This window comes from Diorhabda sublineata, chromosome 6 (genome assembly GCF_026230105.1).
Source record: "Diorhabda sublineata isolate icDioSubl1.1 chromosome 6, icDioSubl1.1, whole genome shotgun sequence".
Lineage (NCBI taxonomy): Eukaryota > Metazoa > Arthropoda > Insecta > Coleoptera > Chrysomelidae > Diorhabda > Diorhabda sublineata.
The window spans coordinates 8656617-8684585 of NC_079479.1; the positions used below are offsets into that span (position 1 = coordinate 8656617).

Below are 27969 nucleotides of genomic sequence, written 5' to 3' on the forward strand. Positions count from 1 at the left end.
ATCAGTAAATGGAAGTGTAAATACAATTACCGACACCGAAAATGGATCAATTGAAAATGTTGATAATTCGCTAATGGATGTGTCAGATCCCGATGTTTTGGAATCGTTAAAAGCAGTTCTAGAAATCGAGAAGGAAGCTAAGAAAATCGAAAATGATATGAATCGATTTAGTGGAGGTACAAATAATTTAAGATTCTACGAAATTAACGAAAGCTACATCAGGCTTATGATACGATTATGCGACATTAATTGTCAAGATGAGAATTTCAGAAAGAAGAAATACAGTCTATTAGAATATATTGAAAAATGCCAAAGTCTACTCAAGTTAAAATGTTATTGATAATACAATTTAACACAAATTTTGTGGCATTAGTTTTCTTAGTTAGTTTGTATACATAAAGTACATATCTATAAATTATATTTTCTTTAATTGACTTTGGTTCTCGAGATTTACTACAAATATAGAAAAAAGAGGAAATTGTTTTACATAATTTCTAATAATTTGAGAACTAGCTCTTCGATTGAATTAACAAAGAATCATAACAGTTAGGAAAAAATATACATTAAATTATATCATTGACAATTTTTTACTGGTTTCATAGTTTAGAAGATGTTCATAAAAAAAAATATTTTTTGTTTAAGCACTCATTCTGAACACTGTTCATGCTACTACTATACCAAGACTCACAATCTGACGCATTATTCTCTTTAGGGACTGAAGGTTCATTAAACTAAACTGAACAGTGAGTGTTGGTGTAGTGGTAGGATAAACAGTGTGCTCAAATTTAATACCTACATACGTGAGTAATAAAATTTGATTTGATTTAATTTCATCAAAATCCATTCATTATTATTTTATTAACAATTAAGTTGTTGTACCTCTTTTTACAGTATTTGTGAAAGATTGCCAAATTGGCGTGATCAAAACTCAAATATGGTGACGCACCATTCTGCTAAAAGCAAATGTCATTAGAATTATTAACAATCGCACTTCTTATTGCAAATTTAAATACATTGAACCATTCAAATTGCATTACAAAAATCAATTTTCAAAGTTTTTCGTATGCATACATCATCTAGGATTAGTATCGTTCGAATATCGAAAATTTTGTGAAACAATAGTACCGTTCATCTTAAACGTAGCTTCTTCACAGCAGACTTTTTTAGGTTCGGCTTCTACCTTTTGTATTATAATTTTACAAAATTCCAATCTGCGTTCATAGTCATGTTCACATAATTGCATAACAAAAAGTGTTCTCCATCTTTAATTACAACTTCGGTGCAACAGTTTTAGTGCGGTTTTCAGTTGAACCCTCTTTTTGAATAAGTTTCATGTTCCTACCAACTGCAGTTTCTTTTGCAATCAACACAGTTCAAATCACAGAAAAACCCTCTACTGTGTTGACATGAATAATTTTCTAATAATTTCGGACGACTTTAAATTTGGAACTATTAAATATAGAATTATACGACGGTTGTATATTATAACTTATTTGGTATTAACGCTATATCCTTTATACTAATCTAATCGACTTTTTTCGGCATTTTTTTGTAAACAGAAATCAAAATTGAATTGAAATGTCTGGAACTGTTGATGATATTCATACATAACACACTGTTAATACTGCTACTACACCAACAATCACAATTATTTGTCTGATGCACGTTTCGATAAGATATTGTCTGCAGAGACATAAGGTAAACAGTTTACCCTACGTCAGCAGTTTAATTATGAGTGTAAGTGTACAGGATTTGGCTATTAAATAACGAGACTTGTTACGGAAAAGGTTTTTTATTCAATATACTTCCCCCCCTCGCCTCACACCTCTCCATACGTTTTTTCCATTGATCGAAGCAGTGCTGGAAGTCTTCTTTGGTGAGAGCCTTTAGGAGCTCTGCTGTTTTTTGCTTCACCGCTTCCATCGACTCAAATCGGGTCCCTTTCAAAGCAGATTTTTTTTCCTCTTTTCTTTCAAGGAAACCTGAGCATATCCGTTGACGCAAGATCTTTTGGTCAGTAGTCAGATTTTTCTAACCGTTTCTTTATCATCGTTTACAGCCTCGGCAATCATCCGGATGCTCATTCGACGATCTGCACGCACAATTTGGTTGATTTTGGTCACGTTTCCGGAATTGAAACAGTCACAGGGCGACCTGGGCGCTGGTCATCTTTAGTGCTCTCTCGGCTCTCACCACTCAAAAACACGCGCACTTGGAATTACTACTTGGATTAATACTTTGCTCCTGTTTTTCGTCACACAATATTTAGAGAAGAGACCGAAACCGAGCCAAATACACCAGAGATAGTAATAAGTGATGAGACTAATATAAAAAAGGAAGATATAGAAACAGCAGTCCAAAAACTAAAAAGCAGAAAGAGCCCAGGTCCGGATAACATCGCCAACGAATCACTTAAATATGAAGGAGAGAAGCTAAACCAACAACTAACAACCCTAATCAAAAAAATATTTGCCCAACACAGAATACCAGATGAGTGGGGAAATAGCATTACGATTCCACTATTTAAAAAGGGAGATAAAAAAATGCCCGAGAACTATAGAGGAATAAATCTACTATGCAAAACGCTGAAATTAACCACAAAGATAATAACAAATAAAATAAATGAATGTATCTCACTAGCAGATGAACAACAGGGTTTCAGATCGGGAAGATCCTGCACGGACGCAATATTTGTCTTAAGACAAATAACGGAAAATCGATCGAATATAATCGACCGGCCTTCATGTGTTTCATTGACTTGCAGAAGGCCTTCGATCGAATACAATTAAAATACATAATACACCTTCTCTATGATAGACAGATACCATATAATGTTATTAAAATAATCGAAAATATATACTCAAAAAATACGATCCAAGCAAAAATAAATGATGACATAACTGAACAAATACCTGCAAATAGGGGCATTAGGCAAGGGGACTCTCTCAGTCCGCTCCTATTTAACATAGTGATGGATGAAATCATAAAACAAATACGCAAACTAAGAGGATACAAAATGGGAAATAAAGAAGTCAAAATCCTGTGCTATGCAGACGATGTGGAACTGTTGGCGGAGAACGAGGACGATCTGCAAAGGCTACTGTACCAATTTAACAAAACAGCAAAAAAGTTCAATATGATAATATCAGCGGCAAAGACAAAATCAATGGTTACTTCCAAGACACCGATCAGATGTAAGCTTATGGGGGATAACAAAATAATACACCAGGAAATGAAATTTAAATATCTGGGAATCGAAATATCTGGACACGGGGACGTGGAGACGGAAGTAAGAAACCAAGCTACAAGAGCCTCAAGAGCAACAGCATACCTAAATGACACAATCTGGAGAAATAAATACATTCGAACTGAAGCAAAAGCCCGCATATATAAGACCGCAATCAGATCTATATTATCCTATGCAGCAGAGACCCGACCTGAAACCTCTAAAACGAAACGGATATTGGAGACTACAGAAATGAAAATAGTTCGAAGAATAGCGGGAAGAACACTAATGGATAGAGAAAGGAGTGAAAACATAAGACGAACATGCGGGATAGATAACATCAATGACTGGGTACTGGATAGAAAGATAAAATGGAATGAGCACATTGACCGCATGACGGAAGAACGAATTGTGAAAATATCAAGGGACAAATCACCAGCAGGACAAAGAAGCCTTGGAAGACCTAGGAAAAAATGGATTGACAACCTCCTAGGTGACTGAGCAGAGGCAATGACGTGAAGAAAAACAGGCAATGATGCCTATACACAGCAGCAAGAAGAAGAAGATGTTTTACGGCACGAGAAAAAAACACGTTTGTTTCAAACCGCTACTGCACAAATACTGTAATAGTGAAGAAAACGTGTTTTGGGACGTGCATAGACAAGATATCTAGATACCTAACGCACTACTCGTTTTTTACCCCACCCATCCTAAATAGTAGCATCTTAAACAGAAGATTATAACGACAATAAAAGTTGATTAAAATATTTATAGACACATAAAACAGTATTAATGTGCTTCAAAAACGTTAATAAAAATATTTATAGAAATGTCAATAAACCTTATATAAAAATGTATGTACCTTAGAATTAAAATGAAACATTATTCTACGATATATGATCAATAAAAATTTATTGATAATTCACTGCTGCAACAATTATATTGTTCTGGTTCTGGTGTCAACGGTAAAAATTTGACATTAATATGGCAGATAGGAACAATTTGTATTCTGAGGTAAATGTATAGAAAAAAATAGCATCCAATATTATTTAATTATGTTAGTTTTTACCTGGAAAAAACTGAAGAAAAGGAGAAAATGTTACGTAAATACACTACTGGTCGAAAATAACGTACCACCCCGATTTCGGAAAATATTTTTGTTGTTTAATAAATATAAATCAATATTGCTATTGTTTAACTTCTTTCCAATCATTTTGACCTAATAAAAAGAAATGTGTAGTAATTTTGAGTGATTTTTTATGTGTAAAAAAATAAAAATAAAAACATTGCAATAAAACCAAATTTTCTTAGAAATAAAACTTGCATTCTAAACAACAATGTTCCTTTTTTTAAAACGCTAGTAGCTTGGATTTCCGCCTCTGGATGTAATTGTTGCTAACATTCTCCTGGGCATGCTTTCAATTAGGTGCTGTATCACTTCTTGGGGTATGTTCTCCCATTCCTCTAATTTCGCTTGCTCAAGCTCATTTAAATTTTAAAGAGATGAATTTCGATGACGAATGCGGCGTTTTAAAATGTCCCAGACATTCATATCTGGACTTCTTGGTGGCAAGACCATGGTATGAACTCCTACTTCGTTTAGGTAATTCAGAATATCTGCCGCAACGTGTGGTCTAGCATTATCATGCATTAAACGAAAATAATCTACAATAAATGGCCCAAACGGAAGGACGCGATTTTTAAGAATGTCAGTTATGTATCTTGCTGCCTTAAGGGCAGTTCTATGAAGAGACACTAATTTTGTGCGGACATCTAAACAAATTCCTCTCCAAAACATGATAGACCCTCCTTGGAACGGCTCCCTGGGAATGATACAATACCGCGCAAATCTTTCTCCTCGGCCTTTGAATTTTATTACGTCCGACTGTACATTTTATACTAATTCTTGTCTCATCAGTAAATAAAACTTGGCACCAATTTTTTAAATTCCAATCTAAATATTGCCTTGCAAATCTTAGTCTAGCAACACGATGCTGCCTGGTTAGCAAAGGTGCCTGGAAAGCTCTTTTGCTGTGTAGACCAGCAATCTGAAGGTGTCGTCTTATTGATCTATTAGAGATATTTGCATTTCAAACTTCTCGTAAAAAGGCTGTTGAGCTCGACACTTGTCATTGGCCGATTTCTTAAAGAATTTAATTGCAAAAAACAGTCATCTCGAGAAGTTAAAACTGAAGGAAGTCCTTGTCCATGCCTCCTATATAGAATATGAAACGGTCTCAATCCTCGAAAACCCAAAAAATGGGGCTACAAATTATTTGTTTTATGTGATAATGATGGTTTCGCTTAAAGTTTGAGATCTACTTAGGACAAGAAAACGTAAGTATTGATGGAGAAATAGAAATAGGAGCAAACCCCAATATTGTTATTCGTATATTTTGACAATTATTATACCTCCTTATCCCTCACGGATGAGCTGAAGAAGGGTATTTTTACATTGGGGACATTACGAAAAGATCGCATCCCAAACAACCCCGTTACTCATGACAAAAGTATGAAAAAAAGTGCAAGGGGGGGTGTAGAAGAATTTGTAATAGAATATGACGGTTATCCAATTACTCTTGTTCATTGAAACGACAACAATCTTGTGTGTTTGGCATCCTCTTTATGTGGTGTGGAAAAATTATCAAAGTCTACAACAGACATATGGGTGGTGTAGATTTGATTGATGCTCACATTGGGCGACACAAAATAACTATGAAAAGTAAAAAATGGTATTTTCGCTATTTTCTCCACTTGCTTGATTTGTGCATTGTCAATGCTTGAGTTCTTTTTAACAGTATAAGCGGCAAGACAACAATGTCTCAGAAATAATTTCGAATAGATTTAGCATATTCCCTGAATAAAATTGGGAGGAGAGACACTAGACGTGTAGATGCAAATATGATAGCTGTAAAGCAATCACCAATGTCATCTGCAGGAAATGTAGACTGAATTTTTGTATAAACAAAAATAGAAACTGTTTTTTGTGTTCTATCGTGAACGCTAAGAGATTATTTCGCAGTATTATTTGAAACATAAATAAATTTTGTATAGTACTTTGTTGAGTTTCAGTCCCATATTCCTTTTCCCTCGAAGCATAATGTATTATATTTGATAACATTTGTTTTTATTTTAATTAGGACAAAAGTGTAATCATAGTTTTTCCCTTTTTATGTAAGGTCAGACCCTGAATTTTTTTGCGATTTTCTAAAATTCATGCAGTTAGGTTTAATATACCCAGTGGAACATTTTTGTACCAACCTTTAGAATTTTTGTTTTTCGAAAAGGAATTTGGAGTTGAAAAAATTCGTTCAGATGTTTTTTAACAATACAACTAGACAAATACCTTCATTTAATTTTTTGTTATCCATTAGCTACCTGCCAACTTTTTCAACCCGCCCTGTGCCGTCTTTGAAAATATTGTATTCAAATCTTTTTGTTAAAGTTCTATCTTGATTTTTTTCTTCTTTAAAATGGTAAATTGTACAGTTTGCAGCTCCTTCCTCCTTCAAGCTATTGCATTATAATAGAAAAGAACGAACTCTGTAGCTATATTAGAACCTGAGATATAGATCTTTGAATGTAGAAAAATTGCCAAAAACCTACAAAAATCCATAACTCCACATTGAATGTCCGCGCTTAGCTTCTCTCCAACTCAACCGATTTAAGTGTTTAAAAACTCAAAAGAAAGAGGATGTATCAGCGAGTGTTCTTAAGCCAAAACGAAGTCTCTATCTTGAATAGAACCTGATATATTGAGGATAGAACGTGTGTATGTGAAAAACTCCCATAAGTAATGTACAGGGGGAAATCGCATTTGAGTATAACTTGAGAATGGTGAAAATTAGATGAAATCCGATGGTTGATGGCTGATCTGTGCATCAATACCTTTCAGTGAAAAAAAATTAAGCAAATCGGTTGGGTAGAACGCCTGAACGGACTCTGAATGGAAATCATCAATTTTTTTAATATATAAGATATGAAAATATCTTCATAAACCTTCCTTGAATGATGACCTTCATGTGACCTGAACCCTTCTGTGGTATCAGCACAGAACAATGAAAAAAGCTCTGGAAAAGTAGGTATATAGGAGTAAAATCAATTATTGAGATAACCTACAGGGACTAAGACAGGCAAAGACTTTTCTGGTAAACTATAACCATAGAAGATCTGCTGAATGTATCAAACTAAGTAAGAACAATCTACGAATACCCATACGAATACAGTACCCCGACAGGGGTCCTCTCGGGGTAGTGTATCAAAGAAGACAGATTTGCAACGATTTCTCTATCCTTCAAGGTCCCAGCTCGGTTCTGCAAACGTGAGAGAAAATGAATATTGTCGGCACCGTAGCGTCGGGACGTTTTTTTCCCATACCAACTGTCCATATAGGAGTATTATTACATATAAGGGTTTATCTAACCAAATCTGTCAGACTGCCTGTGACGTCATACATTACACGACTTTACCTGTAAAGTATGAACAAACAACATATTCCTTGTGGAAAAGCCGTTGAAACTGAACCATTTTCGATTCGTTTATTGTCAAAGAAAAAATTAATCTTAACTGGGTAACTGTTAGATGATAATTGAAAACTGTCAAATTATATCAAATAAAGAAGAAGAAATATTTTACCTCGCACGTGCATAAACAGAACCTTAAACTAAAAATTGTAAATATGGTCAAATTAAGAAAACAACGGAAAAGAAAGAAGTATATGCACAACGTAAATAGAAAAAGGCTTAGGAATAAAATTTTCAAACATAACAATATAACATGGTTAGTACAATTTTACTATATGTTTCTCCATATAATATAACTTACAGAATTTCATTAAAAAATTGTGAATTTTATGAAGCGTATATACTTACTAGTCTTAAAATTTTAGTAAAGAGGTCAAACTATCCTGGGAATCAAAAAAATCAATACAAACCAATCTTGCTGAAATGGGTCTGTCCTATAACCCAAATGAGACCATTAAAATTTCCAATTCAAAAGCAGAAATGAAAAGTGTCTTAGCTACAGAAGGGGATTGGACTAAAGAAAATATAGCAATATCTAAAGCCCATGTAGTTCAAACACTGGAAAGAGAAGCTAAAGCGCCTAGAGAGAGAAAAATTAGATTGCCTAAAGGTCAAGTTGAAAGGTTATCGTATTTAATTGAAAAATATGGAAACGATTATAAGGCAATGGAAAGGGACAAAAAAAATTATAATCAAGAAACTTGGAAACAATTACGCCAAAAAATTAAAAGGTTTATGGGAATTCCTGAACAATTCAATAAATTTTTGGAAAAATGTAAAGTTCAACCTAAACTAGATAATGAATTAACTGATGATGAAATTTAAGAAATATATTGTAGATAATTATTAGTAAATGTAGGTACAATTTTCTACTTTGTGATTAAGATTTTCAATATTAATAAAATAAAATTCTGTACTACATATTAATAATTACAGAAATGTACAAAAATTCAATTTTCCTCCCACTTGTTTATTAAAATTTATGGGGATTCAAACACTATGGACAATAAGTATCTTTATCTTTTAAATATCTTGATAAACCATACCTAATCTTCATTAGAAAAGTAGTCTTTACTTCCCATAAAAATATAACCAAAATTAGGTAGAAATGAAACAAACTCCATTAGATGTATTTTTTATTTTCAGTGATTGTTGTAGGAACTACAAGGATTAATAAAAATGTATGAAAAGAGTGAAAGAAATAACTTATGTTTCTAATATATCGAGAATATATCTAAGCTAATGTAACATGCCCTTTGGTTTGTTACATTTTTCTTCAAACATTTTGAATATTCCTTTGTTCCCGTATTATGGCACAATAGTCACTTTGAATTTATTTATTCCAACTTTCGAGTTATTTGAGATATTCAATTCAATAAAAACTCATAATTGATTAAAATTCTTCCTCTACCTATCTACACTTCAATTAAAAGTTAATTTCAATAAATTTGGAGTGGTTTTATCCTTAATATTTGCTGGTAAGTTTTTCTTCGCTTTCTTTATTGCGCTCATAAAAATTTCAGTTATTTTTATGGATTTGTTCTTTCTACTTGTTCATTTTCCGTAATTTCCATATGTGTTCCTGTTTCCCTCCTCATTATTTATCCCGCAGTTTTACAGCTGCTAAGGTGAGAGTTTCCACAACAAGGATACAATCACCAGACTACAAACTCAACCTGTTTTAGATTTTTATTTTCAATTCCTTTTTTTATTAATTTTTAACGTTGTTTGTAAAAAAGCTGGTGGTGTCTAATTTAAAATGAATTGTTCACCCCTTCTGAGTACCATTTTTATATACTTTAACTGAGGCCGAATACCACTTCCTGAGGAACAGTCTCCTACCTGGGATTTAAAGTTATGCATGTTACCATGAACTTCATATTTGTGTGGCTTTCAATATTAATCCCACACCATACCATTAATGACCGACTGCACCAGTTGTTGTAAAACTTTTGTTGCTCCTTTATTATATACCCGTCAATCATTGAGAAATAGCTAAAATGGGGAATCATGCATGTCATTGATAATTTTTTGTTATTAATCCCACATAGGATCTAGAAGTGAAGTTATCTTGCACCTTAACCATTTTTTTGCTTGAAGTCCCAAATATTGGCACTAATTTGAATCAATTACAAGGCCATGGCCTAATTTTAGTTTTTTTTCCGTCTATTGATATTCCGTTAAAATTGGCGACTATACAGGGTGTCCCACGACAAGTTAAAACTTTCTGTATATGGCAAAATACTTATAGTTAAATTATGAAAATTTCTACGTTGGGTTTTCGGATACGATTCAAAATATTTCCAAAAATGGCCGACTTCCGGTTCTACCAGAAGTCGACTGTAACTCTGTTATTTCAAATAGAACATCCTGCATATTAATACATTTTTGAAATTTACATAAAATTTTAGTATACTTTTGTTTAAAAACTTTTTTCGAAAAATGCATACTTTCTAAGTTATTAATTTTTTTATAAAAAATTTGACCGTTGCAGACCCTTATTAATTATTTTTTTACTATGATACCCTTAAAGACATGAAAATGATTTCTGTTCGGTTGCTTTTAGCAAGGTCAGACGTATTTGAATCCATGTTGGAAATTTTTCCATTTTATACAGGGTGTGTTTAAAAAGTGTTCAAAGTTTAACTTAATAAATATCAAATTTCTTTATTTTTTTAAATAGAACTACCCGGTTTTTTCTATTTTAATGCATTCAGGGGTAAAAAATAAGGCAATGTCATGTATACTTTCCTATACCTAAACCATACCGTTATCCAGATATTAAATGTTTTCTGTAAATTTTTAGGAATGCAGATGTGGTCTAAATTTTATTTTGTTTTAGATAGTTTTAACTCGTCGTGGGACACCCTGTGTAAATTATATTTGTCAAAAGCCATCTTCAATCAATGTTTTAGCTGCAGCACTGTCAAGGTTCATTCTATTTATTGTTTCAGTTAAGTTATAAAGTTATTTTACTTACAATTAATAGATAAAATGCTTCAATACTAAATCAGTTCTTGCATTTCAACAAATATATGCCTTAGCTATTCTGGAGAGTGTACTTACATGTGTTTACTAAAAAAAGACAGAATTAAGTTTATCTAAACCATTTTCCAAAACTGTTTGAAGAAGAGGAAATGGTTGCGGCTACTGCAGCATTGCTTGTGCTACAATATGAATCCAGGGAGTACTGGGTTCATCCAATAAACCAACGTAGGCACGAATGTGGTGAATATCATGTTCTGTGGCCCGAAATTATCAATGACGATGACAGGTGTAAAATGTATATCAGGATGACCAAGAAGGAATTCGACATGGTTTACAATTTACTAGAAAGTAAATTAAAGAAGCAAAATACAAATTTTAGAGAAGCAATATCTCCAGAGGAACGACTTTTATTAACTTTAAGGTAGAAAACAACAAAATACAATATTATATTTTCTTAAATACAATCGAGTATAAAATTATAAAACTAGACATAATATTATTTTTGGAAAAGTAGATTAACATTTTATAAATTTGTAAAATTAATTAATGTATTGGAAAAGGAACTTCCTTGAGTATTTTCTGTAACATAAGTATTGGTTTGAGATGTCGTTTTCGTTGGTCTCGGTAGTCTTTATTTCGGAAATTGTACAAAAACTCATACTTTCGTATCTCTTCTATAAATTGTACTATATTACGAATATAGTTAAGGAAACACTTTTCACAAGGTCACATTTCAAATTCCGAATCAGTTTAGAGACCGATCACATGCGCACATTCAAAATTGTCGTTCCCCGGGGTGTGAAATCATCAACAATTTTGAAAGTGCACATATGATCGGTCTATAAAAGATTCGGAATTTGACCCATGACCTTAGCTACTGGCACTATTACAGAAGGTAATAATCACTTACTTAAATCGGACAATGGCCCGCCATCTAATGTTAAAAAGTTATCTGGCCACTCATTCGTTCGTAGTCCTTCTTCAGGAGACTTCTTTGGGGTATGTGAAGCTTCCGGCTCGATTTAAAGACTACTATTTGTCGTTCCGGGGCAAGATATAGTATACTAGCGACACTGCTTAGTTTAAGGAAGTTACTGTTTTGACAAGATTCATTATATTCATAACTATAGATACCACATTCGAACAAAAGAAGAGAACTACAAGAACTTCCAGAAACAATATTCAGTTCTTTAGCTAAACAATTGAAGTTATGAAGAAGATTGTTAAGATTTTCCATGAAAACTGACTGGACGCCTCACAAGAAAGTTCTACTAAATATCTGCCGCGTTTGCTTGGCACGGCAACAAAGCAACCTCAAGCCAAGTGGAATTTTCCAAGAATGAAAACGATATTTATGGTAAATTCAATACATTACAATATAACATCGTATTCTTCAATACTGCAATACTGTGTCTAATATGGCAGCGAATATTGAAACAAGTATTTAATTTTTATCAATTTCAAATTCGGTAGACGTATTGAGATTGATATGAAGAAGGTTAAACCAACCAACAATTTCAGTTATTTTTTCAATGTAACCAATTTGACAAAATTGGAAGCCAACTAGCAAGAAGTTTCGAGGTAAAATCCGAATCGGAGAATGCTTAGAAAAACAAAAGTTACGGATGCAATTGGGAGAGTTACACATCTGAAAGAAGACTGAGCTGGCCATATCACAGGATTGTCAAAAAATAGATGGAAGGAGGGAGTAATAGAATGGCATCTTAGAGATGAAGCATGAAGGGATAGGGAATGAACGCCTAAGCGATAGATGGATGATTTAAGAAGGATATCTTCCAATTGAATTCAAGATGCCCAAGACCAAACAAACTTGTCTAGATCAAGAAAGGTATATTTCCAGCAGTGGAGAAGACAATCTGCTTAACGATAGTGATTATGATGACGTTCAGTTACTCATAAAATAATCGATTATTCAAAAGACACTGATGAGACATTGCCATTATAAATCATGACATTTTTAATGGTGAACGTACCCAGACATTGTTGTTGTACGAATTTTATTTAAGTTGTTTACAGATAATTGAAACATTTATTGTTATCAAAACGTGGAAATAAATCACACATTTTCGAGGGATGATTTTCTATAAATTTCTGTATATCTTTTAACTATGGTAATAATCAAACCAAATAAGTTTTTCATTATTCCCTTAAAAGTTTCGATATATTTTCATCGCTCACCTTTCTATGATTTCTTTTCATCAAAAAAGATTCACAATGAGTGAGTTTTTCTCCTGTCTTCTTTCTTTTTCTGTATTATCTTTGCCTGTAGCTATTTGGAAGTGAAAATTCTTGATTTAATATTCCCTTTACAAATTCTACTAGAGTATTGAACCAAAATAGAAATAATGCTTCAGTAGCTACATAAATAGAACTCATATTTCTGAATAGATCTGCTTACTCAAGATAAAAATTTGTATACTATACCATTGTCTATATATTAGATAGGTAATGACAATACTAACCTGATACTATGAAACAAAAATATTTTCTTACTGTATCGTAATAAATAAAATTAACTGGTAGGTATTATAATACAAAAAGCATTTATTACTAAAAACCAATTCAACTTGTGGAAATTGAAAATGTTGCCAAATATAATAAAAATTAAGAATTTCATTGCATTAAAACAAAAAAATATTAGTATTGGAGATGATAATCCTGATAATATTTTAGGAAGAAAATTTAATTTAAGCTAGCACTTAGATCTATACATGTTTTGTATACGAGTTTCTTCTAAAAATGGTTTATGTTATAGATCTTAACATTTTGTTAAACAGCAGGTAATAAGATTGAGACAATTTAGAAATGTAAGACTTTTAGCTAAAGTTTTACATTATAATGCTTTTTCCTTATTGAATAATGTGAAGAAGTCTAAAAAAAATAGTAATTACATTAATTTTAAGAAGTAGCTGTTTCTTCAAGTAATCTAAAGGCCACTACAAGAAGACGAAAAAAGTTCATCCGATTGGAGAAAAAATTTAATGTTTAGGTGTATGTAAAGGTATTTAATATGTTTAATACACTCAATAGTGTTTAAGAATATAAGTTTATATTACTAATAGTTGTAAAATGGAAGATTCTCTGGTGAAAGAGACAGAAGATAGTGATGACGATACCATAGTAAAAGAGGTGAGAAATAACCAACTTTTAGTAATTAGGAGATAGTTAACAAATGTTGAAGAATAGAATAATATTAATTATTCATTAAAAAGTTATTATAACTCTAGAATAGAACAATATTGTTGTTCACAGACCTAATTAATACAAAAACCATAACCAAATAAGAATCAAATGGAAATAAAGAAATGAACCCAGTCCTTTGAAGGATGTGCAGATTCTCTGATAATGCACATGAAACTTTCCTCCTCCTATAATTTAAGATAAAAATTATTATAACAAGTGGTCAAAAAGGTTCTTTAAATTCTTTATAAAAAAAATATAAATAACTACTGCTCCTGTCCAATATTAATTTAATTTGCTGGAGCTGTTTTTCACAATATTGGACTACAAAAATTATAAAAACATTTTTTACTTTTCTATTGAAAATTAAGGACTTCTATTGACACCTAGGTATTGCTTTTAATATGTATAATATTTATGTTGGGATTTATAAAAGCATTTGAATATTAACTGTAACCAACAGACAAATAATATAAGTTAGTATTTTTTTAATTTTAATGTGTTTTTGTTCACATTTGCCTGTCAACATGTAAAAAAGCAACATAGAGTTGTACGTGTGAAAAACAGTGTTGGAAGGTATGACTCTGTGTTTTATTGATAGGTATTTTATAAGCTAATTTGTGTGAAAATTGTAATCATTTGGAGCGAGCTGAAAGAATTTTTGGTATAAAAAGGTTTTCCGTTCACTAAATGAGTTCAGCTTCAATTATATGTTCACTTTATCAATTTCACTCCTAATCTGTGTCATTGTGGTATTTTGGCACATTTAGATATATCGTAAGTTGAACTGGTAATCCACAAATATTGAAAGCTCACAGTTGATTCATCCATTGCATATCTATTTATATTTTTTTTTTTCCTTTGAAGTTACTCTTTCCTATTATTTATTTAATAATTGCTTTGTTCTGCATTGTTTAAATTACAGTCTCAATTCTGCTCTAAAAATTTGTTTATACATTAATACTCATTTTTTCAATCATTTGTTTTTCTGCATAATTATTTTTTCAAAATTAATTTACTTGAAAATTGCTCAGATTTCCCAGAAAATTTGGAGTCACTCAAATTTTAATTCAAATTTGAAGAAAGTTGCAGAAAGTCAATACTTTCAATTCCATTTATAATTATTGTGAATGCAAATTTAATTTACATGATTATAAGTTGCTCAATTTGTGTTTTCTAGATACCCATTATTCATTCAAAACGATTAGAAGACAGTCTATATTTATTTCAATATCCACTATACAATAGTCAAAGTCTAAATAAACATCTTGTTAAAAAATGCTCTTTCAAACCAGAAAATCAAGAAGTAAAATTGGAAATGGCTATTGATATGGATTCACCAAATTATGATACTGGCAGAGCACAAATCATTGCACATGAAGTTGATAAAGATTTTGATTCTTCTAAAAAGTTTTTTAATACTGGGCTAGTAGACAGAGTATTTTTGGAGTCATCTAGGCCAACTGAAGACACGGACAGGTATGCAGCCGCAGCATTTAACGGCAAAGAGATTCACTTGACTACACTTAAAGGTAGGAACTTGAACTCGTTAAATATAATATCTTTCTACCTGTAATTTGCTTACGAAAAATTAATTCCCAATTTTAACATGAATTTAACATTACGAAAATATGTTGTGATCAAACCCAACACATTGTGCTTAGCTTCAAAACTGAAACTAGATTCGTAAAAATAATTACTAAGTATGATATAAAATGTGGTGAATTAAAAACAAAGTGAAAAGGTAACAAAATTAATATTGTTCAAAGTACAAATTGCACATGACTATGATATTTTATTTATCTTATCCAGACTTTGAGATAAGTCTATCAAAAAGACAGTACCAACCATAATAAATTCAAATGATACTACTCTAATTAATTTTTTTGGTCTTTCCAATGCACAAAAATGCTTTCATAAAAAACCTTTCAATATATAACATATAAACAATTGGAAACGCAAAATCATCACTTCTTAAAACACAACCTCAGATCTATGAACTTCCTTAACTTTTGTGGAGCAGTTTATTATGAACAGAACTAATCAAACAATTCATATTCTAAATTTACAGGTATATTCCAATTCAGGCCTGTTTTTCCATATCTGGAAAAAAGTTTAAAAAGAAAAAGGGATGCAGATGGAAATGAATCTGAAGAAGAACAGCCTGGACCTAGTTCAGCTCAACAAGTTACTGTTAAATTTAAAGGTGACGACCGCTGGAACAAATTGGATGAAACTAGTTATAAAGCTTTACAGGCTCGGAGTGCTAAAGAACCTTGGACTGAATGTGAATGGCATGATGTGAATAGTCCTCTTAGTAATGTAAGTTACTTCTTTTGATAAATTTTATGAACTGAAATTTTTTTTTAATTTGTTAGGTGGAGAGTTTGAAATTAATAGCAGATAACACTGAAGATGTTAGTCAAGCTTCAACTCTAACAGACTCAGAGTATATAAAGTTGTTAATACCACAAGATAAAGAACAAACTCCGGTTGAACCTATATTACCATCACATCTATTCTCTTCAAATGATTTGAAGGCACTTCCTCTACAAGAGAGGTGTCGAGTTTTACTTAAAGATAGTGAGTTTTACATTTTCTACCATTCTAGAAGCGATATTAAATCATTAACACCTTTCACTCTAACACCTTTCGTTATCACTTTCTATTCTATCACTATTATTCTTTGTAAGCAAAAAATCACCAATGAATATTGAATGTACAATTTTTTCTTACAATCTCTTTCATAAGCATTATTTAATGATTTTACGTATTTATTCAATTTCTATTGGTCTTCCAATTACACTTGACAGCTTTGAAAAATATACCTAACCAAGCTCTTTTAACATAATAAAACCTAAAATAATAATAAAAGTAATAATGCATATACACACTGAATTCTTGTTTCTTTTTACCTTTTTAGGTGTTGGGTGAGTGTTCTGGTCTCTCTTATATCCATTCCTCAACTGTCATCTTCAATTCCTCTTAGGTGTTCTTTTTTGTTTTCAATTTCCCTGATGTCTCAATTTTTTTCTTGGTCTCCTTTTACGTTTCAAACGCTGTTTCCATTATTTTTTTTATGTATTTGTTTTCATTCTTACAATACCAACTCAGTTCTTTCTTGTTTATTTTCTTTTGCCAATTATTGCTTTCTTCCTTTTCTAATGTATTTGTTATTTTTCTTGTCCTTCTTAATTTTTATTGCTTTTCTTAGTGTTTGATTTATATTATATTTAATCTTATTCCATCTTTTTTATTTAGATATATATTTATATTTTCACGTCCATATCTATTGTCCCAGTATTATTTTACTTTTTGCTTAGTAAATTTTGTTTATTTGTTCCCCTTGCATTTCTTTATCTATTTCCTCATCTTCTTCCAGTATTCATCCAAGATATTCGTTTGACGTTCATATACCACATTGAATCGTATAACAGGATATTCATTTTTACAGGTTGCATGTTTGTACACCTAATTATTGGACTCGGATGTTCAAATTGTCTTTTCCATGATCATAACCAGAAATAATAATACTGTGTCTTTGCTTCATTCATGTATCCATCACACAATTATTTGAATTAATTCTTCATTATTATTTGTTTTGTAACGATTGGTACTAAACACAAATTACCTTCTACTACAGAATCACCCATTGAGTATTATTTGTTTTTAGTTTATCTTTGCAGTAAATAAATATTTTTTTAATGTGCCTTTTATTACAGCCCAAATAATAAGTTTCGACCAACTGTTGATGGCTCTAACTGGAGGAGAAAAAGTAACTCGAGATAGCTTATTGAAAGTTCTTCCTACAGTTGCAGTTCTTGTAAGAGGAAATTGGATTGTTAAATCTGATGTTCTATATCCTGCAAATACATTTTCCGCTACGAGTGGAGTACCAGCTGAGTTGATGTGTAGAGCTCGAGATTATGTTGTAAGTATAACAATTATTAGATTTTCTTCAGTGTGATTGCTGTGACAAAGTCAGTAAGTTATACAATTGCTATTCTATTCATTTTTGCTATTTTATACATACCATGGAAAAAAGACTCCTCACAATATGAGAATATAAAAATTGTTTTGTGTATATAAAATGTGCGTAATTTTTCATGAATTGTATAGGGATCGTCCTTCTAGACTTTTGCGCCAAATAGTGGCAAGTATCCAAAACAGTTGGGATCGTGTATTTAATGTAGACCTACGTGATTTAATTTTTAATAATTCTTAATAAAATATATTTAATTTTTTTAATAATACCAGCATCGAGAAAAAATTGTTGTGTTCTTGGATATAATCATCCATACATCACGTTGAGAACGTGGAAGTAAAATTTTACAAATTTCTGGAGAGAGTATTAAGATCCTCATGGAACATAGTAAAACGTCAACAGTGGATGAATGCAGTGAACAATGACGTGTAAGTACATAATTAATTAAAATAAAAATAATCAACTGCACTATTAAATGAAATTCTTTTAATTATTTCCTTTTATTTTAGAGAAAATCTAAAAGACTGGGTATCAAATAAATATACGAGGATTTGTGGTATCCATTTTGGAAATAATGAAAATCGGAGCATCAGTTACATCCATCTTATGTTCCCTCAATTTTTCCTGGCGTGAAAATATAAAAAGAAATCGTTATAACGTTTCCAACGAGTCATAAATCGTGAAACAAATTCAGTCCACATCAATAATTATATTGTGATAGAAAAAAATGTATAACATACTCCTACTACTAGTTCTAATACTGTGCCCACTCAAATCCAAGTTGATTTTGGGCCTGGCCAAAAAGTTGTCTCCATAATTTTCTATCCTTAACCATGTCTACTTTTCCACCAAGTCTCCTCACATCTTCATCTTGGTCATTCCATATTGCTCTTGGTCTTCTTAGTGGGTGCTGTCTCTTCATCCCTTTTCTTGCATGACCCAGCCACCTAATTATTCTACTTCTTATCACAGCCACAATATCTGATCGTCTGTACTGGTCCCTGAGTTCTCTGTTCTTCAGCATTCTGCATACTCCTCCTTCAAAAACTGGCCCATGTATCCTCCTTAATATTTTATTTTCAAATGTTATTGACTTCTTCTGGGTGTGTTTTGTCAGTGTCCACACCTCAGCTCCATACAATAAAACTGGCTGTATTATGACTGTGTAAATTCTTATTTTCATATCTTTTGATATCAGTTTACTTTTAATTAATTTTGATAGGCTTCAAAAATATCTACTGGCTGCATTTGACCTAATCTGTATTACTTCTTCTATTTTATTGTTGCTGTTCATAGTAAATCTTAGGTACCTAAATTCTTCAGTAATTTTAAAGCTGTATCCCTTAACGTCCAGCGTTGAATTATTGGGCTCTGCAACTCTTCCCACTTTCATACATTCAGTCTTATCTTCATTTACTTCCATCCTACTTTTCATGGTTCTAAGAATACTTGTGCCAGTATTTTCAGGTCACTCTTACTGTCCGCTGTTAAAGCTACATCATCAGCATAAACTAAGATATTTATTTTCCCTCTAATATTTGCTACTCTTGGAATAGCTTCAGTTGTTTTCAAAGCTTTTTCTAGAGCAAGGTTGAACAGAAGGGGGGACAATCTATAACATAAACTTTGAAAATACAATAGACACAGTAATGGAGCAAGGTGATGTAGAACATGCAAGTAGTGTTGAAGAACATCAGATTGATATTCATGTTGTCACAGACGAGGTTTATGACATTTTTTTTTTGTAATCTTAACCATCATAACAATTTAAACAAGACACAAGGTAAATATTTCAATGAAAAAAAAAAACAAAAAAAAATTGTGAAGTTAAAATACCAATTATAAAAAATGTTCAAGATTGTGATGCAATAAATATAAACCTTAGTTAATCTTGTTAAGATTTTCATCGACTATCTTCAGTTACTTCCAACGAGGCAAGAGCAGTTTAATAGGTTTGAAATTAGCAATTGTTTCATGGTTTTTAACTATGTTATGCCTCAAAACTAGACAAAAAAAAACAAGTTTCCTTATAATATTAGTCAAATTGAAGACCGGTTTATCGTTTACTGCATTGACAGTAATTTTAAATATTCATTGAACTTCTGCACATAGGATATTTGTGAAACACATACAGCAATTAAATATTCTGCAATAGAGTCTGTCCATAAAAAACAACAATACATGCATCTCTACCGGATTCTTTTAAGCGGCAGTACCCAGATACATGTGTGATAATTGATTGTACTGAAGTACTACCAGAAGTTAATCAAAAAGTATGAATGTGTTTATGGACAAATGTTATTTAATAGCCAGACAGAATTTTTAAAACATATTTTTTTTTCAGTTATATCAGTTCACCCAAAATCAACATGTTGAGCGAAAAAAAATGTCTTCCGTACTAAAAATACCATCTGAAGAGATCAAGGAAATTTTCATTGGAATTGCGAGATTACGTCGTCATAGTAGAGAATGGGAACTAAAACTTCCAAATGATGTTGATTTTATAATCAAACATGGGGATTTTGCCCAAAAGCAAGAATCAATGTGGAAACATAGATTCCAACAATTAAGCCAATTTTTAAAAGACAATATGAGTCAAAGAAGAAAAAGTCGTAGCGAGAGTAAAAGTGTTAGTGAAGAAGGGAAGACTAGAAATAGTGTTAGTGTTAGTTCAGACACCGAATCTGAAAAGGGCAAATCTGTGAATATTAATAGGAAAAGTAAAAGTGTTAAAGTTAATAATCAACCATCTACCTCAAAATAATTATAAATTAAAAAAATCCCATAATACTACATACTTATAAATATATTAACCCTTTCAGACCTGATTTTTTGTTTTTTTTTTGTATGAAATGAATTTTATTCATGTTATGTTAGGTACTATTGAGTATGGAAATATCGAAAAAACTGATATACATTGTTTTCCGAGAAAATTGATGTTTTTTTATGTCCTCGAAAGTGAACATTCGGCCCAAGTGATTATAATAACTAATGTAGGGGCTATATGTAAATAAATAACAGATGATCAATTTATAAAGTTTTAATTATAGAAAATATGAAAAAGTTTTACAAAATTAAATTCCACTCCAAAACAAAAAATAAATCTTCCATAACAATGAAAATCGTAATAAATCTTCTAAAGAAAATAAATAATAAACTGTAGGAACTTTAGGCATGGAAACTTAGTGCACTTTGCATTTTATGCACTTGATGCGGTAACAAAACTTTGATTTATGTATTCCGAGAAAATCTTTATCTGTCTCATATTCACTATAGGCTTGAACGACTCCCAGATTTTAAGCATGAAAAATCAACTGCAAAGGCCACTTCTTGGACTTTACGAATGCCCTATAATAGGACTCGCGTGCAATAAGCTCATTAGTTGATTGTACTTTTTGACAACTTCTATAAATGTTTTTTCTGTCTTTGACCATCTTTCACCATATCCTTTTCTCCCATACCAATAAAACTAGATGCTAAGTTGGCTTGTTATCTAGCCATTTGACCATAATAACATCCCCATCGGTACTAATATTCTCTTCTGCAAAATCTCTAGGTTTCTTTTTTATATCTTTATCAATGACCAATGACCAATGGTGGTTTTGCAAATCTATTGACACAAGTTGTGCAAGTAGCCATAATACCTTTGTGTTTTAAAATTTGGAGCATATAATAGACGAGAAATAATTAGCACAGTATAACTCATGGCGATTATTCTCACCGACTCTTTTTATTAGATATAATACTACCGATGGGCGAACACCAACTTTTTTTTATCAATGTCTCGTCTAATTTTTGATAGGAGGGTTTTGATATATGATGAAATCATAGGCTCGGCCATTCTTGCCACACAGGAAGAACAGTTTGATTCCCCATAGACAAGGCTTGCCTTTTACATATTGTTTAGCAGAATGCTTTCCTGTAAAAGGAACTATTTGTTCATCGACACACAGTTTTTTCTCTAACGGCAGTTTTAAGCAACGGCTTCGAATTTCATCGTAGATTGGTCGTACTTTATAAAATACATCTATCTTGGCAATTTGGAGGTTTTATCTACTAAGTGTAGATTGTTACGGAGCTCAAAAAATCTATCTCTTGACACATTGTTTATAAAAAGAGGAATACAGTACAGTACATTTTCAGAAGTGAATAAATGAATACTCCGGTTGCCAAGTGTAAGCAAATAATGGGCTTATACCTGACTGCACAGCATATAAATTTATCATTTCAGCCATCTGTATAAAAAGCTGTTTAGGAACATATTTGTAATAATAATTAATAGGGTCTTGAACTTGTATCTTGGTCTAACTTGGTCTTGTATCAACTGCTATCGGTGAGAGGAAATCCGTCGGTATACCGTTATTTATTTGTCTGTGCCTCCACTTGATATTCGGTTTTGGTTTAAGATAATCGAAATTCTCACTATTCAATGCAGCTAGATCTTGCTCGTTATCTTCAATAGCCAGCTCCTCTGAATCTTCGGTCTCAAGCTCAAAATCGAAAGCTGACCTTCGTCTTCATGTTCATCGAAGGGGTCAGGTGGGGTGTACTCTCCTTGGGTTCTGTCTAATATCAGCACTTAATCATTTCTCGTACACGGGATATTATAATCATTTCCTAGTTCCTCATCATCCGAAAACAACTCCAAGTCCGGCAAGTGTCCCTGTTCAAAAAGTTTCAAAACGTCCCTCGAGAACATGAGTTTTGATCATAAATACGCCTGTAAAAAAAATTATACGCGCAGCGGCATGTACATAAATTTCATGAGTGCGTAATGGGCTTACAGCTCGTGTAACGTACTATACTTTTTCTACGCCCATTCATTTTCTTCTATTAAATAAAAAACATCCCATATTTAAACTTTATTATAATAGTTGTTAATAACAATTGAACAATTATTGTAAATCGATTGTGCCTTATTATTTAATGGTGATAATAACCTGAAAACAAAAACTCATTTTTATGTGATGATAATTATACAATATTTTAATTGTTTACCTTTGACAACAAATGTTCATGGTCTGGGGCATCTTTCAGAAACTTATTAATTTGTTCTGTACAAAGGTTTTTAGATTTTTTACTTCTAAAACCATCCGATTTCCGCTTAAGTGGGGCGATTAGTTTTGTATAATTAGTTATGTTAATGTTAATTATTAATGTTTAGTATAGTTGGCCTCATAGTTTTTGATATTTCTTCAAAATACGCAAATAAAACATTCTCCGAAAAGGATTTAACGTTATGCTTGTGTCGCCAATCCATAAATTTTTGATAGGTATTTTCGTACCTTTCTTTGGATCTTAGGTGTAAAAAATTATGTGTGAAAGCTTGAGCTTTTTCTAAAATCTCCGGTGGAGCTCTCATAATTTCATCACTTTCACTACTATCAGACATATTCGTAGATAAAGTTGAGAAAATGTTCGGATACAATCACATTTTGTTCAAGAAATTGACAATATAAATGAAATGGCATTTATTTTCATAGCATGCTACTTAAGAAAACGTGTCCTATTTTTAAAGAAATTGCATAATGTGCTGCCTACATTTAGGGGCATCACTCTTTCAAAATCCTAAATATATCTCGATAATGCTAAAAGGTTTCATGTTTTTTAATTGGCTAAATTTGTCTAAATAGACCAAATAAAGTCTTACTTAAATAAAAATTTGATTGTAATTCAATTTTTTTTGAGAAGAATGAATGTATTACACGTTTATCAAATAATACGCTTTTTGAAAAAAAAATATCCAAACAAAACCGCGTTTGTAGACATAACGTTTATTCGCAATTTATTATACAAAAAGCTAAATAATTGTTTATAAAATACAATGTGCTTTGCCTTTGTAACCTAACTTATCGATATATATTTATTTCAAGACATACTTTACTAAATAACTTGAAAATTATAAAAGAAATCAATCACTTACCTCCACACTTCAAATCTCGACTGACGACTGATCGAAACAGACTAATTATTCCATACACGTAATAATAGATGGCATTAGGGGTATGTTTTTTAGAGATTTATGATTTTCACAAACGATAACAACAGTTTTTAGTTAAGTAAATTTTATTTCATTAGGATAGTTTTACAAAAATGTTATGTCCTCAATTGCGCACGGTAGGTCTGAAAGGGTTAAATTTAACATGAAATTCACCTAATTCCTTCTTCGCATATGACAGAAATTTCCAAGTTGTATACTTTTCACTATTTTTCTAATATTCAGTAACACTGTTACTCAATCTTCTTCTTTTGAACCTTGAAGGCATTAAGAATTAACATTGGGTTCAAATAACGGCGTTGTCTTTGGTCCATATTACAGACTTCTAACAAGATGGCTTTTTTCTTGTAATAGCGAACCACCAAAGGTGACGAAATAGACAAGAAAAGTCGATTAATATTATATTATTAACAATGTAATTCAATATCTGTTGTAGTATATAGTCAGGAAAGAATTTTTTTCCTCTAAAGAACGTTCATTTACGAGGATATATTGAAAAATTCTTAGCCTACTACAGAACCTTCGGTCATAGCTAGACAAAAATAGCTGTCGTCAAAATTGTTAGAAGGTTCCCGTCATACCATTGGAATTGCAAAAGGCATGATTTGTATTCCCATTCATCCACTGCACCAATGACACGCTACAACTAACACTGTACGCGTGGGGGGCCCACTGGTTGTCTTGGTCTCCAATTAAAGTACCAAAATATTTGTTCTAGTAATTCAAACCCTAAATCACGAATTTTTTGTATGGTAACATGAGATTTGTGTGCAGGGCGTTGTCCTGCAAAAACAAAACATCTTTGGATAACTTTCCGCGTCTTTTCTCTTTAATTTTTTCCCGTAGAGTGGTCAGTAATGTCGAATAGTAATCTTCAGTTATTTTTCTACCCTTATCCAAAAAATCAATTATGATTAGTCCATGGCAAACTGAAGCAAGAACTTTTCCAGAAGATTTTTAGACACGAAACTTCTTAGGTCTTGGAGAACTAGAGTGTCGCCATTCCATTTACAGTTGCTTTGTTTCTGGATCGTAGAAATGTACCCAAGTCTCTTCCATAGTAAAAATTCGGCTTTTGTTCAACATTTGGGGATCTATGAACTATATGATGAACGCGTTCGTATGAAATATTCAGTGCTTCAGATATCCGTTTTAGCTCATTTCGACGGTCTGATAAAATCATGTCATGAACTGCATCCATATTTTCGGAAACTGACATAGAAACTGGCCTTCCCGATCGGTCATCATTTTCAATGGAAAATTTACCTCTTATGAAACTTGCAGTCCAATTTTTCACGGTCGCATACGAAGGACATTGATCACCAAGGGTATTAAGCATATCTTCTTAAATCTGCTTACCTCTTAACCCTTTTAAATACAGGTACTTGATGATGGCTCGATACTCCAATTTTTCGATTTTCACAAGTTCAGTAGATATCTTTAATCTTTTAATTTATTGCATAACTCTGGTTTACTTTTTTGACGTCAAACTTTACACTGGCACTACTAATAAGTTATTGTTCGTTGCTATGGTAACGAAATATTTTGTTTATACATGGAACTGGTCTAGGCTAACTGGATATTAATACATCCTCGTATAACTCGATTGATTCGAGTATTGAGGAATCCTCAATATTCAAATCAACAACGCAGGGACAATATTTGGGAAGAGGTGGGCAGGAGGATTAACCATCCCAGTAAGTAACAATGCATTTATTTATAATGATGATTTCGTTCATTTCATTTATATAGTTACACTTTAGGTGATTCCTAAAATGTAATTATAATAATAAAAAATTATTCAAAGTACTTTCATCAATGAATTGAAATAGTAAATGTTATCGGATTAAGATCTTAAGGTTATTTTTAGATCACATGTCAACCTTTACATCGTAGGTAAAATTGTAAGATTCCTTATAATTGTTGGTTGGTAAAGTTGACTGTATTTTTTTAATTCTCTCATTTCGTGCTAGCCAACCTTTTTATGTAAATAAACAATTTCCTTCTTCCTTTATCTAAATTGTTTTATCCCTAAACAAATTTCGGAAGACGTCTCTCCTCTTCAGTAATCTCGATTTTTTTAAATTAAACTTCAACAATTAAAACAAACTCACGACTGGCGAGAGACTTCAGAATCGGTGATTTGTGAAGTTTACGTACCTGTGTTCGGAGCTGTCGAAATAAATCCGATCCGTCCGTTGCGAACGCTCCGTCCGATGACGACAAGTGTGTGACTACCTTAAGCAGTATCTAACTATTAATATTTTTTTCACTTTAAATGTATAATTGTAGAGACAGGACATGCAAAAATGAATTTATTTAAGTTGGATTGTTAGTTTCATATGGTTTTATTGACTTAACTATTTAAAATACAGACATGGAGTCAGTGTCGACTTTTAGATACATAAAACAATCAAGACTTTTAATTCGACACAGTGTCGAGTTTAGAAAATACGTAATATTTTCAGTTTTGCCATTTAAAAAAGCAAGCTATTCATATGATTTTGTTTGGTACAAAAATCTCAACCTGTTCTAAATTACGAAAGTATTCCAATGAATCTATGCTGGCGGAAATTGAGGATGTTAACAAAGGAATGGCATATAAAGCAGCGGCCCGAAAGCATGGTGTCAGACGAATAATTCTAATGGACAAACATAAAGGCAAAGTTCCAATAAATGCAAAATTGGGTGCTTCAAGTGTTTTTTCATCCAAACAAGATTATCTGATTGAATAGGTGAAACATATGGCAATAAGTGGTTTTCCAGTCAACAAAAAAACATTTTTAAACAGTGTAGCAAAGTTAGCTCAAGAGCTTCATAAAAAATTTGGAGAAAATGGAACGCCAAGACATAAGTAGTTAACTCCCTTTTTGGCAAGAGATGCCGAAATAAGTTTCCATGTAAGCCAAAATATAACAACAATGAGAAGAATGGTTAGCCAGAGAAATATTGATAGATGGTATAGTGAAGTCCAGAATTATTTGGGCGAACATAATCTTTTGGTCGTCGGAGAAACAGCATTTCTTCTAAACCCAAAATTAGGAAAGGTTTTAGCAGAAAAGAGCTGTAAAACAGTGTACACTGCGACAGGGAATGATGAGAAATCTAAACTAACGGTTTTGTTAACGGCAAATGCCGAGGGTCAAATAACATCACCAATGGTAGTGTACAGAATACCCAAAATAATATCCAAATATTTTCCTATGGGCAGAAGTGAAACGATTGGATGACGCACGATCTCCTCTATAAATATATAACCAATTTTTTCGTTTTATGGGTAAAGGAACAAAAAATCCATTTTTCTATCGTCACACATCCTACATTTCTTTACCACTAAGCCCATTTTTGTAAAAACTGCATAGAACTTGTTGCTCTCTACTCCAATGCAACCCACATTTTTGAATCAATGGATGTGGCTGTTTTCTACTCTTTTAGTCCATTAGGCGAATCCAATACAATGGAGAGCAGTTGTTAAAGCACGATTTTGCACCATTGTTGAAAACCACCCTGGAAAAAATTACAGCATCGTTAATCCAAAACGTAATCCTAACCAGGTAAAAGTAAATGCTCAATCTGTAAAACCTACATGCTCAAAGAAAATGGAAGATGAAATTTTTCTAAAAATTCTTGAAAATAAATGGGAAAAAAGGACTAAAATGATTTGACAAAAACGAGGGGGAATGGAAAGAACCAGTAGAGGATCGTTTCTAATATAACCTCTGGAAACAATTGAAGCAGGATACAACAAAAAATTTTACGGTGATAAAATTATTATCCTTTACCTACACTCCAGAACATGCACCAGACAATTCTGAACAAAATCCAGAAGCAGAAGCAAAAAGAGAACATAATTGATTCAGAGAAAATATTGTCACCAACATCTTCACAAACTTGAAACTTTCAAGAATCTGATATGACAGAATTAGAAGCAAACGGAAAAAATCAGGTATGTTTGGAACAAATAACACCAAAGAAAGAAAGTAAAGTAGCATTATTGGAAAACTACAGAAAGCTTTCAACATCAAAGCTGGGATTAATACCATCTCCG

General features: G+C 32.2%; 2 protein-coding genes across 4 annotated transcripts; both read left to right on the top strand.

The window, feature by feature from the left end:
* Positions 1–7751: 7751 nt before the first annotated feature.
* Positions 7752–11118, top strand: LOC130445256 (nucleolar protein 16). Of its 2 annotated transcripts, XM_056780815.1 has the most exons (3): positions 7827–8005; positions 8115–8604; positions 10592–11118. In XM_056780815.1, the coding sequence occupies exons 1-2, from the start codon at positions 7905–7907 to the stop codon at positions 8572–8574; spliced, it is 561 nt and encodes a 186-aa protein (XP_056636793.1). In that variant the 5' UTR covers positions 7827–7904; the 3' UTR covers positions 8575–8604; positions 10592–11118. The 2 variants fall into 2 exon arrangements, with proteins under 2 accessions (XP_056636792.1, XP_056636793.1); XM_056780814.1 differs by lacking the exon at positions 10592–11118 and having other exon boundaries at positions 7752–8005; positions 8115–8703.
* A 2527-nt stretch (positions 11119–13645) lies between these two features.
* LOC130445396 (DNA-directed RNA polymerase III subunit RPC5) lies at positions 13646–20856 on the top strand. Of its 2 annotated transcripts, none has more exons than XM_056780994.1 (6): positions 13646–13887; positions 15119–15470; positions 16010–16260; positions 16317–16521; positions 17661–17869; positions 20268–20856. In XM_056780994.1, exons 1-6 carry the CDS (start codon positions 13828–13830, stop codon positions 20685–20687), a joined length of 1497 nt encoding a protein of 498 aa, XP_056636972.1. In that variant the 5' UTR covers positions 13646–13827; the 3' UTR covers positions 20688–20856. The 2 variants fall into 2 exon arrangements, with proteins under 2 accessions (XP_056636972.1, XP_056636973.1); XM_056780995.1 differs by having other exon boundaries at positions 13748–13887; positions 15234–15470.
* Positions 20857–27969: the final 7113 nt, after the last annotated feature.

Coding starts and splice junctions, on each gene's coding strand:
- LOC130445256 (XM_056780814.1), top strand. CDS start 7,905: ATGGTCAAATTAAGAAAACAACGGAAAAGAAAGAAGTATATGCACAAC. Junction 8,006..8,114: donor AAACATAACAATATAACATG/GTTAGTACAATT, acceptor TTAAAATTTTAG/TAAAGAGGTCAAACTATCCT.
- LOC130445396 (XM_056780994.1), top strand. CDS start 13,828: ATGGAAGATTCTCTGGTGAAAGAGACAGAAGATAGTGATGACGATACC. Junction 15,471..16,009: donor TCACTTGACTACACTTAAAG/GTAGGAACTTGA, acceptor CTAAATTTACAG/GTATATTCCAATTCAGGCCT. Junction 16,261..16,316: donor TGAATAGTCCTCTTAGTAAT/GTAAGTTACTTC, acceptor TTAATTTGTTAG/GTGGAGAGTTTGAAATTAAT.